We start from the raw sequence: 17,099 nt of genomic DNA, 5'->3' as shown, positions 1-17,099 counted from the left end.
ACAATGGCATTTTAGTAACACTAACATTTTAAATAGTATTAGAGAAAACAAAGATTTTTTTTGTCACTTTGAAAGGTAGTGTATGCCATTGTATAGAGCAAAACAGAGCTCACCTCCAACTGATGGAAAAGCTGCAAGCCAGTATCCTAAATGTGAAGCCACAAAACTGCAGGTCATGTGAGACCCATCTTTTTTAATGTAGCCCACACCACTTCTAACCCAAAGACCTGTAGGACAACCACACATGAATAAACACAATGAGATCCAATTTAATATAGAAGTTGAAATCTTAGGCTGAACAAAGCATCTAGCAGTTAGTATATAAAACTAGAAAGTTGTTATTCTAGTCATCATTTTATACTAGGATGATGTATCAAGTACTAGGGGTACAATAATTACATCTGTGTTTTTTTAATTTATTTATTTAGTTTAATACCAAAAGTTAAGACATTACTTCAAAACATAGTGAGTATAATAGGATACAACCCAAATAGTGACCACTGACTGCAAAAGTACCAATGTTCCTGTACTACAATTTTCTGTAGTACCGGAACTCATTCTGGACTCATTCTACCCACTACAATGTCAAACATCGCTAGATTACTCCAAAACCATGAGACAGCTTTATTGAGTCAATCAAAAATCTAAAGAAATCTCTTCAACACGTGACAGTGGGAGTTGAAACTAAAACCCATCACTGTAATGTATTTATCAAGGCAGTTTATAGCTAGTGTGTGTGTATCGTCAGAATAATTATGTTAGCTAACATTTGAAAGATTGGGAATAATCTTTCCCATGTTCCTTGGTTCTTTGTTAAACAGGGCACCAATTTACCATCAGTAACTAAAATCGGTTCATTTGGGAAATAATTCTGATTTTTTACTTAAATTAAAAACACAATTTAAAGTATATAAGACAGCAAGAAATGGGTTCAGTGGTGACACCTAAATAAAACCAGTCAAAACAACACAATAAGAAACGTCTACACCGTTTTTTCATGTTGCACAATACATGCAGCTAGAGTAATTATCTTAAACCTCCTGAAGCAGTCAGTTCACACTGCTAAGGGTCAAGTCAAAACTGCTCTGGTTTTATAAATTTCCCTTTATGCTTTGTCAATTTCTCACACTTGGCAAATATATTGCCTTGTCCCAGTTATATACAGCCAACTTATTTTCAAACCCTGCTGGCCATTTTGCAGCTACATGCTGTGCTATAATTTATACATTGAAAGCTCCAGCAGTCCATTTATCAAGTCCTTAGAGGCAATATAAAAAGATCCAGCACAGCTGCCATGCTAAGGTCTGGCCACTAGGGTGCAATATATGCTCTAAAATCCTGCAACCATTTGCTGAAAGCCTGAAATAGGGGGCTTTCCCAGAACAGGTCACATAACCCTGCTTCCTTCACATTAGAGGCTAAGCTCTCTACTGTCTGTAAAACAAATAGGCTTCAAAGCGAGACTGTTCTCTTAGACTCATGCTTGTACACACACCCACAAGACATGGCTGCGCCTGACCATTTATTCATACTTTTGTTTTCAAAACCTCAGTACATTCTGCCCTCCCACGCATGCTGCATATTCATATCCATTCTTCCTCAGCTCGCATTACTAAGCTGTCGCTTAACAACCAGATGGACCGAGACCTCCATTACATGCTGTATCATCTAATCCAGTGTGATCTATTACCTAATCCATGATCAGACTTTTAAGTCAACACTATTGCAGGTTCCCATTAAATCAAAGCTGTTTGCATGAAAGCAGGCCAAATTGAATTAGACTTTTTTTTTTTTACCTTAAGTTATGTTATACTCGATATACAAGAACACAATAAGTGGCCTAAAGTTGTTCTTCTCCAACATATGACTGACCACACAGTCGTAGGACAGTCTTGTGGTTCCAAAGAAACAATCTTGATGAGAATGGACAAAGCTATCTAAAGCCAGTGTGAGACTTTCATTTAAAGCTATTACTTGTCACACAGTATGAGATGATCCCCATAAACTGCAAAAATTTCTATAACAGACTGTGAGATAATGTATTACTCCATATCAAATTACGCAAAGATCCGCTAATGATAAACCTGCAATTAAATTAATACATAATTTATCAATCAGCATGATCCTGGTTCAATGGACAAAATGTAAATGGTGGAAAATTTGGTTTAAATGGCAAATAATTGGCAAAGAAGAGAAGTTATGATAGATAGATATTTTTTCTATCTATTAGCATGCAATAGCTTTGCAACTCATTGTACAAAGGGACAGGTATGATAAGCTGGTAATGTCAGCATTAAAGGTAACTTATGCCATCTAAGACGAATTGCCCGACCTCAGCTCAAGGCCAAACATCTCACAACCTTTTACAATGTATGGTGGGACAACAGGGTTGAAACTCATACAGTATAAAGCCAGCATCCGTTGATAAGTGACAGGTAATATTGAGCTAGCTTGCTAGTTCTAAAATCAGCTATGGCTATCAAAACTATCAAAATCTACGGGCCCTTCAGTTAAAAACAACTAGCAAGCAAACAAACAAACAGAGCCATGCAACAAAGCTAAGGCAAGTGAGCTATAAGTTGCAGTAAAATAGTACAAAGTCAAATTCTAATAATGTCCAGGCTCTGAAACCTGCACCCTACATCCTATATAGTCGTGCAACACAACTTTAGCCAGCTTTTCTGTATTCAGTGCACAAGCTCACAGTCCCTCAGCTCTTTTTTAAGCCGATCTTGGCAATAAATTCAAGATAACTAGATTAGACTGATTTTTATTTCATGAATCCTCTTTATAAAAAAAAAAAATAACCAGATGAAGATGAAGTCCTGCTGAAAATCCCTTCAAATGGATGCATAACAAAAATACTGTGTGGGTTATGTCTCCAAATAATGTAGGTTCCCCCGGCAACCAGCACAAACTGTGCAGTCCTTGTCCTCTGTGCTTTAAAAGAATGCCTGCATCTAAGGTTGCAAATGGGCCTTTCTGTATCTCTCTCTCTCTCTTGTGTAACAGTCCATCTCCAAAGCAGCATTGCCATCATGACCTGAGATCTTCTAACCTCCAACAGCTGCAGCAGATGAATCCCTTCTTTTACTCAAGCACTCTTACACTGACTGCAGCGTGTGTTTATCATTCGGAATTAAAGATGACTTATACTGAGGAAAATAGTCCCCATTACTGTTCACTAGAGATTTGTCATATGCAAGAGGTCTGACACTATAACACTTAGGGATTTGCTGTTATAGGACAATAATCAGTGTTGATGTGTCCTGAAAGCAGTTGTGAAATCATGAAGACACTAAAGCCTCCAGCTATAAACACTAAATAATCATCTCTTCAAAGAAAACTTAAGCATATTAACAATTACACACTTACACTAAATGTATTTATGGACTACTCTGGTTATTAACTTAATCGAAACCCACCATTTTCTAGTCCTGTCCACATCCTGCTGGTCCAAACACACTGAGAGCTTGCAATGTCAAGTGTGAAATCTGATTTTCAGCTGTGACTGAATGAAAATTTGATATGCTGCTCATTACAGTGAAATGTGTCACATGGTTGTTTACCTGTCCTGTCCTCAAACCTCCAGATGGGGACACTGGTGGCAGATTTGAGGGGTGAATCTGAAGGAAGGGGGACGGAAACATGGATGGGTTCTGAGACCTGCACCTCAGTGCCATTGGGTCCAGTGAGCGTGGCACAAACTGCCGCCAATGCAGTCAGCTCTACCCAGCTACTGTTCAAGCCTGAGGGCAGACAGAGAGAGAGAGAGAGAGAGAGAGAGAGAGAGAGAGAAATGAAGAAAATAAAGAAGCTTAAAATACTCTGCAGGAAGGAGTGGCTCAAGTTCCTTTCCTGAAGTATCTCTTACATTCTTAGACATTACATGCTTATTTTGATTATATTCTCCATATTCTCTATATTTATTCTGTCTGTGTGCTCATAGTATTTTTGAGAACAAAGACAGCATTTTACTGTTTTGAAATAGTTTTTGCTGTCTTAAATGCTGTTTTATGCAACTGGATTAATCTACAATCAAGAAACGTCACCACGATGCTCACTACGCTTTATTATACACACAGACCTGTTAAATTCTCAAATTTGAGACCTTGAGAGAATTTTCTGGAACCGTGGCTCTGACAGTAGCTCATGCTGTAACTTCAATGTTAGCTTTAATAATAGTGTACTCCCTCTGATACATCTTCATTTCCACAGCAACAGCTTAATCATAGGGACTTATATGGTGGATGTTACATAAATCAAACTCTACTAAAAAAATGAATTTTAAAATGATGTTATTTATGAAAGAAAAACGAAATGATACTGATATTGTGAAGATTTTATTTTATTTAATATCTATGGAAGGAGTCTCCAGTGTCAGAACAGTTCTCGCCGATTTCTTGGTCCTGGTCAAGCTTAAGTTGGTTTGGGCTTTTGGGCTTATTAACTTCAGGAAAGATAAAATTAAGGATATGTCAAGATGTAATTTAACATTGTGAATGTTCCGTAATATTAAATGGTTAAAAATGAATAAATTGGCGTAGTGTGAGAGGAATGAAACACTTCAGGATGTGGTGTGAAAAATAATTCACCGTGTTTTATTCCTTTCATGCCAGTGTCTCTCCTGAGCTGACTACTGCAATGATTAATAAAACTAAACCAGTTAAAATATTTACATGGTCAGAGCTCTCATTGTCTCTGAATTCACAAATGTCCTTAAATCCTCCACCCTGTCTGACTGCGCTTTGGAATTGTGCGTTCTTGTCGTTTGCTTATTTGTGTTGTAAATGTGACGTGAATAAAAACAGGATGGAGATAATTCTTTGTTATCTGTCCCTTCCTGCCCTAACTTCACTTAAGTCAGCCTCTGGCCTTTACAAAAGAGAATAAAGCAGTGAAAAAGAGAGACAAGTCTGGACCGGAGAGACGCAACAAAGGACATATTGTAACCTAGCATTAAGTGTTTGTGCTGAGAGGCGCTGGCTCATGCTGGAACACTGACACTAAAGGTGGGGGGAGGAGACAGATCAGTCTCTAAACGCAAAGCATGGGACATGAAAATAACCAAGGGGTTTGGGCAGTGTGTATAATGCATGACCAAATAAAGGGGCAGATTGCCCAGCACTGCAGAGACTAGGGGGTGTGATCATACAGACTGAGCTACTGTAGCAGCCCTGGAGTGGAATAAGGAGCAGTAATGTATAATTAATATAATAGGAATAAAGTAACAATATGATGTATAATATAGTAACCTACTGTACACATTAGAGTTTTGATATTTTACAAATTCACTGAATCCAGGACTGAAATGGCCAACATTTGTCACTGCTGACCTCCTGCTCAAACTGTATGAATGCATGTGTGCTGATTGTAGGCTGAGTTTTATTTTTACAACCTAAGTTCTGTTTTTGACTATTTTTGGTGAAAGAAAAAAAGATAACCAGGCGAAAACCAGATCATTATTTTGTTTATTTCTCTTCACCAACACCATGTTGTTTGTGTTTGATAGCTGTTGTGTATGATTCCAAAACTGAGATGGAGAATAAGGCGGGGTTTCTAGTTCATGTCACTTAATATCAGAAAGTTCAACATGACTGTTAATCGTTCCAGAAACAAATATGATAACTCGGAGTACCAGTTGTCAAAGAGCGAGTACCATGTTCCTATGATAAAATGGAATAATAAGAGTGGAAGGTCTGCTGTGGTTAAAATTTAAGGGGAATTTCAATGTTTCTGTTTCATTTACAGTGTGTAGGTCTGATTATGTGGTATATGTAACCTCATCATTTTTAAATGAACTCCATGAAAGAATCTATCTGAAATCACCTGTGCTGTTGTTCTCCAGGCCGAGGGGGTAGGGGAAGCCACCAAGCTCGTACTGGGTCCTTGTGGAGGTGAGCATGGCTGAGAGAGTGACTTGGGAGGCGTTGATTGCGGGTCCAATGGCTTTTCTCTGGAGCTGTACCCATGGATGACTTCTGGAACCTACAATACATAATACAACACATTACACAATGCTACAGTAAAGTACCAAAGTTTATACATCTTATATTACTTCAACACTAATCTGTATAACCGGGGAAATCTGAGGAGATTTTCGTCTCATCATTTCGAGATGATTTTTAAGAGACCTCAAATCTGAGCCTCATTATAAGATTAAGTATACAAGAACTTGTTATTATCACTCACTCATGTCCTTGTTATTAAACATATCTGTTTAAATCCAACAACCATAACATAGTTGTAGAGTACTGTGAATATGCCCCACTAAACAGCTATCCTAAAGCAAAATTGAAAAACCTAAAGCACCCGTGTCTGTCTGATTTGGGATGTCTGTTTTGATTAGCATTGGGATAGCTAGCTACTGATGGGCTCAGACAGGCTGATCCACTGGCACACTATACCTCTCTCTACATCACTCTCTTTTTATTCATTTATTTTTTTTTATGTCCATCATATTCACTCAGCCATAGCAAACACACACACACACACACATATCAAGCGTGTCAACAGTAGTGGAGGACACTGGGGTCAACACAGGCTTTTAAGGATCAAGGATGAATTTATTCCATTTCAGACCGTAAATAATTGAAAATGATTGACACCAATGTAGTTTGCATTAAATAAATCAGAAATGCATCAACTTGTCTCAGTTAGGCCACGAAGCTTCTGTAATATGTTTCATAAATAAAATTCTGTACATTTGAGAAAATTTCCATATCTATGCTGTCTGAGCATCACTAATGTTCACTACTGGATTAGGCCCAATTTTGACTACAGTTGAAGCCTAAGGAATATATGCAGTATGAGCAAAAAAAGGCTTTAAAAATTGTCTCTAAAAAGAAAAGAAATCACAAAATACTCTCTCGGTATATTATTATATATACTCTGTATATATAAATCTGCGCTCATGGATATCAAACACAACACAGTTTTATTAAAAAGAACAACAAAAATTTTTAAACTTATTTATTGTTATACATTTTAGAAATTTCTACAGAGATATGATATTTATGTCACATCACACACCATTTTTGCCCCAAAATGTTGAATTATATATTTGGACATTCAGGAACAAGTTTAATTAAATTAAATTATTGAAATGCAAGCATTATTATTGACTCTTAACCGTAGGCATCCAATAGGATAGTTAACTCTCGACACTCTATACAGTCACTGTTTCGTCTTTATCTTTCCATATAACTCACGATAGACTTTAAACATTCAACTGTGCACAGGCGGAATCTAATAACGTCAAGAGCTCAGACAAAACAAACAGACAACGGCTGATTCAAGATAGTGGTATCAGATTTAATTAGGCTATAAGAAGCCTGACAGTAATTTGATATGTAGTTCTGCTACTTCTTTGGGTCTCTTTCACTCATCTCATTACTGTAACAGTGATTCACAGAGAGGGAAAAACTGTCCCACATTTGACTCAGCCATAGTGAGGTTGACATAGAAAAGTGTGATTATGTGGGGAAAGAACAGAAAAGTCTATCTGTGATTGGTAGTCTGCCAAGCTGGCTAGGTTCCTGAAGAGCTTGGCTATTTCACACACAGCAGCAGCACAGAATCCACTTCACACTGGGGAAGCAGTGTGGCTTGGGTCCAGAGCTGGGGATGTCTGCTGTCTGAAATGGCACAGATGCTCTTCTGGTTCTCTCCATATGGGTAAACATACGGAGAAATCATATGAATTTCTTTACGGGAACGCACAGCCCTACGTCACTAATACACCTGGATTCATTATTCACCTATTGGAAACATTTGTCTTGTGTTAACAAAATAATCTGGGAAATCGTTGATATGTGGTAGCTTAGTGGTTAAGGTGTTGGACCACTGATTAAAAGATCCACCAATTGTCCACCCTTGAGCAAGGCCCTCAACCCTCAGTTGTATAAAATGACATAAAACATGTAAGTTGCTCTGGATGAGGGTGTCTGCCAAGTGCCATACCTGTAAATGTATTGTTCATTCTTCATTGGTCAAAAGGTTGACTCAATTTTAATAACTGCTCTGACAGTAGCTCTAGCTGTGATTCAAATCAGGTTTATATTAAAGCACTTGTTGTAATATGTTATCGCTTCTATTGTAACAGCTAATACACAAGGTTTGTACATATTAGTGCAATAAACTGATTTTAGACTGAGGTTTATTGAACTTCTTTGTAAGGAGTCTCCAGTGTCAGAGCTATGCAACACATGTAGGTGAGGTTAGTTTTCCATAACAGGAAAGTCTGTGGAAAAAGGATGTTATGTTGGGCAGGAGCCTTATTAACTCTCATAAAATGTAAAGGAAGTGTTCGTAACTGATATAGCAGACAATTTTTAGCAAAAAATGACTATAAACAGATAAAAAGAATGTATTTTATTTCAGATGAATATTTTTGTGTATAAATGCAATCATTGGCAACTTGATCTGATATATGAGGAATAAAACACTTGGGATGGTTGATTATTGTTCTATATCAGAATAGCATGTCACGTATTATTCCTTACTTAATTTTTCTTAGGTATTCTTAGGCTAATTTTTCTTGCTACTGTTCAACAGTCATGGTGATGGCAATACACAACAACAACAACAACAACAACATTAATTAATTACTGAACAGTTTTTCTAATGATCTATCTTTATCAAGGTTACCTTACAAGCACCACAACAATTACCATTAAATCATTACCATGATTTAAAAGTCCCTGATATCATGCAAAAACAGTTAGTTTTCACCAAAGTGTCACCCCAACCCTCCACATTTCTTGCCATCAGCTGTGCTAGACTCTGCCTGTGTGTTTGTACTCAGTGATGCAGAAAACAAGAAGCTTATTGGGGTTAAGGGGTTCCTCAGGGCCCAGTTCTCAGGCCTCCTCTGTTTCTGCCACTGAACAGAGCTTGTCTGTCTGCAACAGGAACAGAGCCATATTGAGCTGGTCCTGGCAAGTCAAGACACAATGGATCAAAAACATTTCAGCCCTGAACATCTTTAGTGCTCTTTAAGTTTGTTTTTATGCTTCGGAATAGACAGAGGTTAAATATACCTCCATATAAAATGGTGGGAACAGCTGTGAATAGCTGCAATAATTTTCTATCAAAAATCATAATGACTTAATATTCTGGTGGAAGTGAACAATTAAACCCTTGAAAAAAAAAAAAGCCCCAACTGACAGTGCAATATCTGTCTCCCAAATGTTAATTACTATGCCCCTGGGACTCAGGGCACTCACATTAATCACAAAAGTGCACTCTCTTCAATTCAACCAGCCAAATCATCATCATTTCTAACACAACTATCATTATTAGCATTAATGGTGCCTCTGTAGCAGGAATGGTAGAATCATTACTTGGAGAAAACAAGTGCAGATTGCTAATATGGGAGCCATGCTGTTGGAGGAGATGAATAAGTGGAAGTGCTCTGTGTTTAGTCTAATGCCGCTGAGGGACGCTCTTGAGGAAAGGGTAAGCTTTAGGTCAAAGGTGAATGGAAGCGTCCCATCTGTTCTCAGAATGACAGCACAGTTGAGTGCACCGTGAAATGAAGAGTCGGAGAGTGGAGGTAGACGCAATATTTTACGCGGTCGCAGAACAGTTGGCTGAACCCTTTGCTTGTATTCCAATCTTTGTCTCTGTAAGTGATATTCAAGTCAGGGATATTCCACAAATTTCTGGGCCTTGACACGATCCTAGGCTTAGGTGATATAACGGTTTGATTCTTCGGATTCAGTGATGTTTATTAAGACTATATTTACACTTTCAAACATGCCAACCTTATGCCTTTTTCTTGGGATCTCTGCAATTTAACGTAGGTGTATGCTAGTACAAGTCATCACTCAATATGCCAAAAGAGCAGTCTTTTTTTGCCTCAGTAAAACAGGAGATGAGCCGATTGCATGTGAAATCCCTATCCTAGATCCCTATCCCTATCCTTCTTCTTCAAAAGGAGAATGTTCTGTGTTCATTAATGTGGAATAATATTAACATTTAACAATGTTAAACATATGTATCAGCAATGCCACTGAAAAACTATTAGGCAAAAAAGGTCAAAAATAGCACTTTCCTTTTCCGTCTTAAAGACAAAAAAAGACAAAGATTGTGACCTAAAAAAAATTAAAAAATGTTTATCATGTTCAAACACTAACTGGCAGCAGGAGTTTTATTATAGCATGGTAAACAGTCCACCAGCCAGGGGAGTTTTCACAACTGTCACTGCCAGCAAGCAGTTCCCGACTTTATATCTGACTGTCTCAAATGCATGGAAAGATCAATATGGCACGTTTTTGTTCAGCCCCCAACACTCTGGCTTATTCACCGCTTGCCTCTTGAGTTGATGCCCTTAAACTGACCTCTATGTTTACATTTTTAATGGCCTTTGTACAGCAACCTTGCTTAAGAGAATGCCCTTGTCTTTTAATAGGGAAGCAAAATATGCTAAATATGTTTAAAAACGCAGTTGCTGCAAATTTATTCAAATGCTATTCTCATAATATTAATTGTTTTTCATTAAGGAACAGGACATTCTTTTTCTGCCTACATCACTGCTTACCTTACTTAAGATAAACCATGAACCTCTGTGCTAATGTGTGGGACTACTGCCAAGTTGGCTTCATTATATAAACCCTGCTGGAATTTAGCCAAAAGCTCAAGTCAAAAGTTCTAGCATCAGGAGGTCAGTGGGGGTTAATAGGTACGATGTCCTTTCAGAGTTTTGTGTACCTTATCCTTGTGCATTTCATCACATCAGTGAGGCATATGCTTGGCATCTGACCAGCTAAGCATCTTTCTGGGGTTCAGCAAGCTGGATAGATTCAGTATTCCTTATTTTTGGTCTAGCTTTCTCTCTATTACTCTTCTGGGAATCATACCTTATCTGCATTCCTCACTGCTACAGGTGAAGCAAAGCTACATGTCTGTGCTAAAAAGAATTAAAGGGCTCTGGCTGGTGTCAGGGAGTGCCTAGTACAACCTGTTCCTTGATTCTGCATCTGAGAGAAGAGCCAGGTGGCTCGGCTCACACTACAAGCCAAGAGATGAGAACATGGCAGAGATGAAATGTGAATTTTAGGATAGTTGTAGATTCAAGGTGGGATTAGAAACCCTAAACCTAGACATCGACAACTATCATCATTTAACTTGACAATGTTCCACTCAGTATATTATGCATGAATAATACATGGCCATACTGAGCGTCAGCAATGTAAAATCCCCAAATTCTCAACAAGGGCTGATGGGTTCCTCAGGGTACAGTGCTCAGGCCTGTCGATTTTCTTCCACTGAGCAACAGGAGCACTGAACTGACCCAGCACAGAATGATAGGGGATGGAAGAATCAAGGCCATTACACCACCATATATGGAAAAAGTTCTAATGGTAGCTCAGTAGGCTAGTAAAAAGGAGCAAGTAGCATACACAGATATACTCATGCACTCATTTGAGGGTGTGATGCTACTATATTAACAGACACTACTTACTTACAGTAACTTACTTAAATTACAGTTCGCCTTTTAGGAAACAGACCTGCAAATACATGTACCACCAACTATGTTTCCAGAGTACCCCACAGCCTAGAAACATGGCTGCTCAAGACAACACTCTCCAACAACCATGAACCTTGTCATGTTTACAGTCGCTTAATTACTAATCACACACACACACACCTGTACACAATCACACATACCTGTACTCGCAATTACCCACTGCTAATTAACACTCAGTGTTTCCATGCTTGAACTTACCAAGCCTTGTTATTCTTTTCTATTGCCTTGTTTGATTCTGGATTTTGCCCCATTATTGATGTTTGCTAATTGCCAGAACTCTGTTCATGGATTATGATTTTGAAAACTGTTTTGGATTTGCCTGCCTATTTCTGTATTAAACCTTCATACTCCACTTGCATCCTTTCTGCTGTCCCTACCTGTTAGTGATTAGGACAGGATGTAGCACCAAGGCAATGTTGTTGCTTTTGTAATGATCATCTAAACAATCGTATAGAAATTTGTAACCGTGCCATATAGTTACATCATCACACTAACTTTTAAAGGCAAATACCAAACTTTTGTTGTGCAAAATTGAAAAGGGAGTAGTGTTTAGTGTCTTGCTGAATCTACTTAACTGCTGAACAACTACAAATATAAAACTATCCCAGACATAGCCTAGAAATATACTTGCCCAGGGCCCCAATGGATAACATATACTTCGCTGCAATAACTGTAGTTATATATACATATATATATATATATATATATATATATATATATATATATATATATATATATATATATATACTTAATAGTATTGTCCTTATCATTTCTGTTGGCTCAAAAACAGAAACAAAACTCATCCACTCATCCAGCAGCCACTAATCAAGGCCAGCTATGTCTGTCTGCATCTGCTCCTTATCAATATTTCATTATAATATTGTACATTTGATGGAAACGGCATTGAGCAAACCCTGGCAGAACCATGGCACTCCATTGCATCAGAAGGTGTATATGACCGGGACAGGTGTGTCTGCTCATAACCTGCAATTATCACAAATCTTTCCATCACTCTAACACAGAGTTGTCAGAATACACACAGAGAACACAGAGATCCAAAAATGTCATGGATGCAGGAGTTCAGGCTGGTTCAACACACCAGAATCAGCTTCCGCCCCCACAGTGGAGATGTGCTGCATTTTAACAGGCCTCTCTTCAGCCTCACTCTTCTGCAACATGCGCCTTTCCGTGCCAAAGTTGCCATGGAAATGGATTTCAATGTGAGAATAGTTAGAGAGGGCTCCGGTCTCTCCATTCAATCTAAAATCTGGATCCATCCAGAGAAAACCTATTACACCCTTTCCGTACAGCTCTATCCATATAAACAGCAATGTAACTATGCAACATAACGTAGCTAAGCAATAGCTGTAACTTTATTCAGATTTGACTAGTTTTACATGGGGACATTTATTAACCCAGAGTTTCTCTGGGATTTTTACAATTTTTTTCAGGCTGAAAACAGACTGTCAGACTGTGCATGTATACATTTGAAAAGATTATGTTCTGTACAAATCAAATATACATTCTATAAGGTTTATTGGAACATAACCACACCTGTATGTAGGTCTTCACTAAGAAAGAAAGTTACCAGAAAGTTGTACAGAATGCCTTTTTATGCTGTAGCATTACAATTTCCTTTGACTGGAACTAATGGACCCAAACATATTCCAGCATGACAATGCTCCTGTGCAAAGCAAGATTCATGGAGGCATGGTTTGTCAACGCTGGTGTGGAACAAATTGAATGTCCTGCATAAATCCATGAACTCAACGCCACTGGATACCACTGAGAAGAACTGGAACACCCCGGACCTCCTCCCCTGACACCAATGCTCTTGTGGCTGAATGGGCAAATCCCTACAGGGATGCTCCAAAATCTACTTTCTGAAAGGTCCAGAAGAGGACTACACCCATAACTGGATGTTCAAATAGCTTATGAGTGTCATGGTGAGGTGTTCACAAACTTTCGGACATGTATAATTCATGTTATGGTCTAAGACAGATTACTGTTCCAGTGAACTACAAGAACAATCAGTTTGTTCTCAAATGTATGACACTACCTTCACTTCCAGAGATAGCTTATCCTGTATGGACTGATCATAATTACTACAGATGTGCGCCATCATTACACCAGAAATCTTATACCGTCTAAGTCAAACTTATTTTGCTTGCTAAGTACAGAAAGGCAAATATTAGTACTGTATGGAGCATATCAAGATATTCACTGTGCACTATTGACATTGACAATGTAAATAAAGTGATTAATGTTCCTCAGTTCTGGCATCAGTTAGGGCTAATATCTGGCCCAGAAACAAAATGTAAACAGCAGCCTGATTTTAACAAATAAAACAGCTCCATTAGCTTGCAATGTTGTGAAGTAGTGTCTTTTAAAGTTCTCTTCCGAATCTTTTCATTATTGTACATCTAGAAAGACATTTAAACAGTACAAATGGCTTCTTCATAATACTGCGTGACAGTTGTTTGTCATTTTCAACCGAAAGGCCCTCTTAAAAGAAGAGTGGAGAGCTGTCATTCAGAATAATGAGTGAACACAGTGCTCTCTTTAAAACGAGTCTGACTATAATCAATGAACAGCAGTCGGTGCAATCAGGCAAAACAGCCTCGATTACTCAGGCCCCAGAGCTCCAGCAGCTATTCAGCAGCATGTGGAGAGAGGCTTGTTAAACAGATAAAAATCGGACAAAAAGAAGCTGTGTCAGTAGGAAGAGGCCGAGGGTGAGGTGATGGGAAGAACAGTTTCATTTCCTTTGCAAAGCGATGACATCGTGTTTAATAATGGGAAAAAGAGCCATCAGAAAAATCATGCAGTAATAAACACATACACTGAAAATTATATTAACTCTAGAATGTTTTCTTGCTTGAGCTCTATTTTAGACCTCCAGCTAAAAAAAACCCACACCATTCAATAAACCCTAGCATTATCACACAGCCATAATTCCCTCCATAACTCCAATCACAGAGCAGCAGCCTAGCCATGGACTAAAACCATCAAAGCCACTCAGGCTGTTTTACAAGCACAAAACTCACAGGGAAAGGCTTCCTAGCCTTTTTTTATACCTCACAACTGCGTGCTAAAGCATGCGAAGCTTAGACAGTTTGATAATGAGTGTAAATTTAACAGGACATTCATTGTGCTTAGAAGCCTGAAAATGCTTTCCAGATCGCCTCATTCACACCACATTAATTGCACACCTCGTTTTTTTCCCCCTGCATACAGCCATGAGCACTTCTGGAAAGAGATGAGAGTGAGGTGTTTATTGCATGAGAGGGACACATCAGCAATGCTCACAAAGCAGCAGCAGCAGCAGTAATAATTTTTCGAGAACTCCCTGCTTGCTAATCGACATGATTCCAGAAAAGCTCGGTTCGCTGCCTGTGCTAAAGAATCGGTAACGTGGTACACTATGATATTCACAACACTGTTATCGCCACTACCCCTTTTATTCCAGGAGGGAGACAACTGCTTAGGTGGACAGCTGTTTCTGCACAGCATATGTGTGTTTCCTTGATAGGTTTGTCCCATTTGGAACGCAGCGTAAGCTAGAGCGAAGGGCAAAAATATGCATGCTGTTTTCCTCTTTATATACAAATAAATTCCAAAATGAAATGTGGAATCGTGTGGCAGCAGTGCAACACATCAAAACATGCAGATACAGCCAAGAGCTTAAATTCACGCTCATATTAAACATCAGAAAGAAGAAAATTTGATCTTCCCATCAGATTGATCTAATCTGTCATGTACAACCATCAAGAATGCTGTGGAAATCAAAGTGAGCAGCAGTTGTTTAGGCGTGAATGCCTTGCTGATGAGAGAGTTCAGAGGAGAATGACCAGACCAACTTAAATAGCCACTCTTTACATTCGTGGTAAGCTGAAAAGCATCACAAAATGCACACTATGTGGCCAAGAACGGGAATCTGAGTAGTTTGGAGCACTGAAACATAAGGAGCATCAGATGGAGGTTTTTACTCACCTGGAGAACCAAGCAGGAGCTGCACCACATCATCATAGAGAAGCAGTGTAGCTGGTCTTTGGGGAAGCAGATACAGGCTCACTGAAGCATACACTAGACAGCAGATACAGAGAAACAACGATTAGGGAACCATTTTTACCTAGTATTTTCTTTTTTGATTGGTCATATGATGTTGATTCAATTACTATAACAGCAGCTCTGACAGTTGTGTTAGCTGCAAGGCAAATCATAGTTTTAGATTAAAGCACTTCTTTTAGAAATGATTGTTTCTATAGTAACAGCTAACACAGAGACTTTGTACTGTTTTGGGAATCATGCAAATGGGTAAAATATTGTGATGTGTTGTGTGAGAGCTGAAACCAGCAACATCTTCTGATCTGAGACTATTCATCCATTTTCTGTACTGCTTAACCTACATAGGAAACCATATCCTATCCCACTTGCAGGGAACCAGGAGTATATCCTAGGGGACTCAGGGACAACCCGGATGAACCACTCGTACACAAATACAAACACACAAGTAAAGCAGCAGGTGCCTTTAGCCTGGGAAGGAATCTGGAGTACCTGGAGGAAACCCCAGGAAAGCATGCAAACTCTGTGCACACAGAGCAGAAGGAACCGAACCCCCAACCCCAAACCGGTGAGACAAACATGCGTACCACTAAGCCACCATCCACCGGGTCTAGAAACCTAGAAACCTAAAATCACTAGACTGTTCACTAGACAGTCAACTCCCAATCTTGTTCATTTCATCAGAACAGGAAACCACTTTAAAATCATATCGAGGAATCATTTAAAAGGCAAATTTCAAGGGATATTAAAGGGATAATTTTCGAGGAATATTTAAAGTCATGTTCACAGTCAGACTCTGTGTGGGTGATTCGGAAATGGGTTTAATTCAAACCTCAGTATCTAAAAAAAAAAAAAAACTTTGCATAACATCTTGATTCTAAAAATAATAAATAGTTAAAAAGACCTTCTTTTTTATAAGACCTTCTTCACTTTGGATATTAAAGCTATGCTTCAGGACATGGGTTACAAACACACACACACACACACACGGCACAGATGCTACTATCAGGAGGGAGTGTGCTGCCTTCGATAACATGCTCAGTGGGTACACTGGGAGACTGTAATAGAAATACAACATTAGACATTAAGAAAGCTGACCTGAGGCTAGCTAAACCAGGAATGATACTTAGGAGACAAAGTGAGGAACCTGAGAGCTTTTGGGGGATGGCAGACAAGATGTGGGAGGACAAAATGTTCTCCAAAACCAACAGGGAAGGCAAGTGAAACTGAACCGATGACACAGAGGACCTCAATCTTAGAAAGGGAGAAATGCTATTGTTGAAACATGTCTTTAAAACAAAGCTCTCGGGATCAGATCTCGCTGAACAGTGAGCTCTGTGAGCAAAGCCTCCTCTTTGAGCATGACTCACTCCCTGGCTTTGCGTGACATGCACAGATTTGCAGAACAGCAGGAGAACCTTCCAGGCTTTAGGACATTGGGACACTTCAGGACTCCGCCTCCACTATCATCAATAAAAGACAAGAGAAGGAGGGCAGGTGG

General features: G+C 38.9%; 1 protein-coding gene across 1 annotated transcript in view; it reads right to left on the bottom strand.

Annotated features, from left to right (window-relative positions):
* fam171a2a (family with sequence similarity 171 member A2a) overlaps nucleotides 1-17,099 on the bottom strand; it is a 40,540-nt gene that overhangs the window by 4,382 nt on the left and 19,059 nt on the right. The window contains exons 3-6 of the mRNA XM_058406224.1: nucleotides 15,527-15,619; nucleotides 5,830-5,988; nucleotides 3,570-3,749; nucleotides 114-227 (exon numbers count right to left, since the gene is read on the bottom strand). Of these exons, the coding sequence (XP_058262207.1) occupies nucleotides 114-227; nucleotides 3,570-3,749; nucleotides 5,830-5,988; nucleotides 15,527-15,619 (546 nt within the window). The remainder of the gene's footprint in view (nucleotides 1-113; nucleotides 228-3,569; nucleotides 3,750-5,829; nucleotides 5,989-15,526; nucleotides 15,620-17,099) is intronic.

Source organism: Hemibagrus wyckioides, linkage group LG02 (assembly GCF_019097595.1).
Source record: "Hemibagrus wyckioides isolate EC202008001 linkage group LG02, SWU_Hwy_1.0, whole genome shotgun sequence".
Classification (NCBI taxonomy): domain Eukaryota; kingdom Metazoa; phylum Chordata; class Actinopteri; order Siluriformes; family Bagridae; genus Hemibagrus; species Hemibagrus wyckioides.
This window is presented reverse-complemented; position numbering and strand designations above follow the sequence as displayed.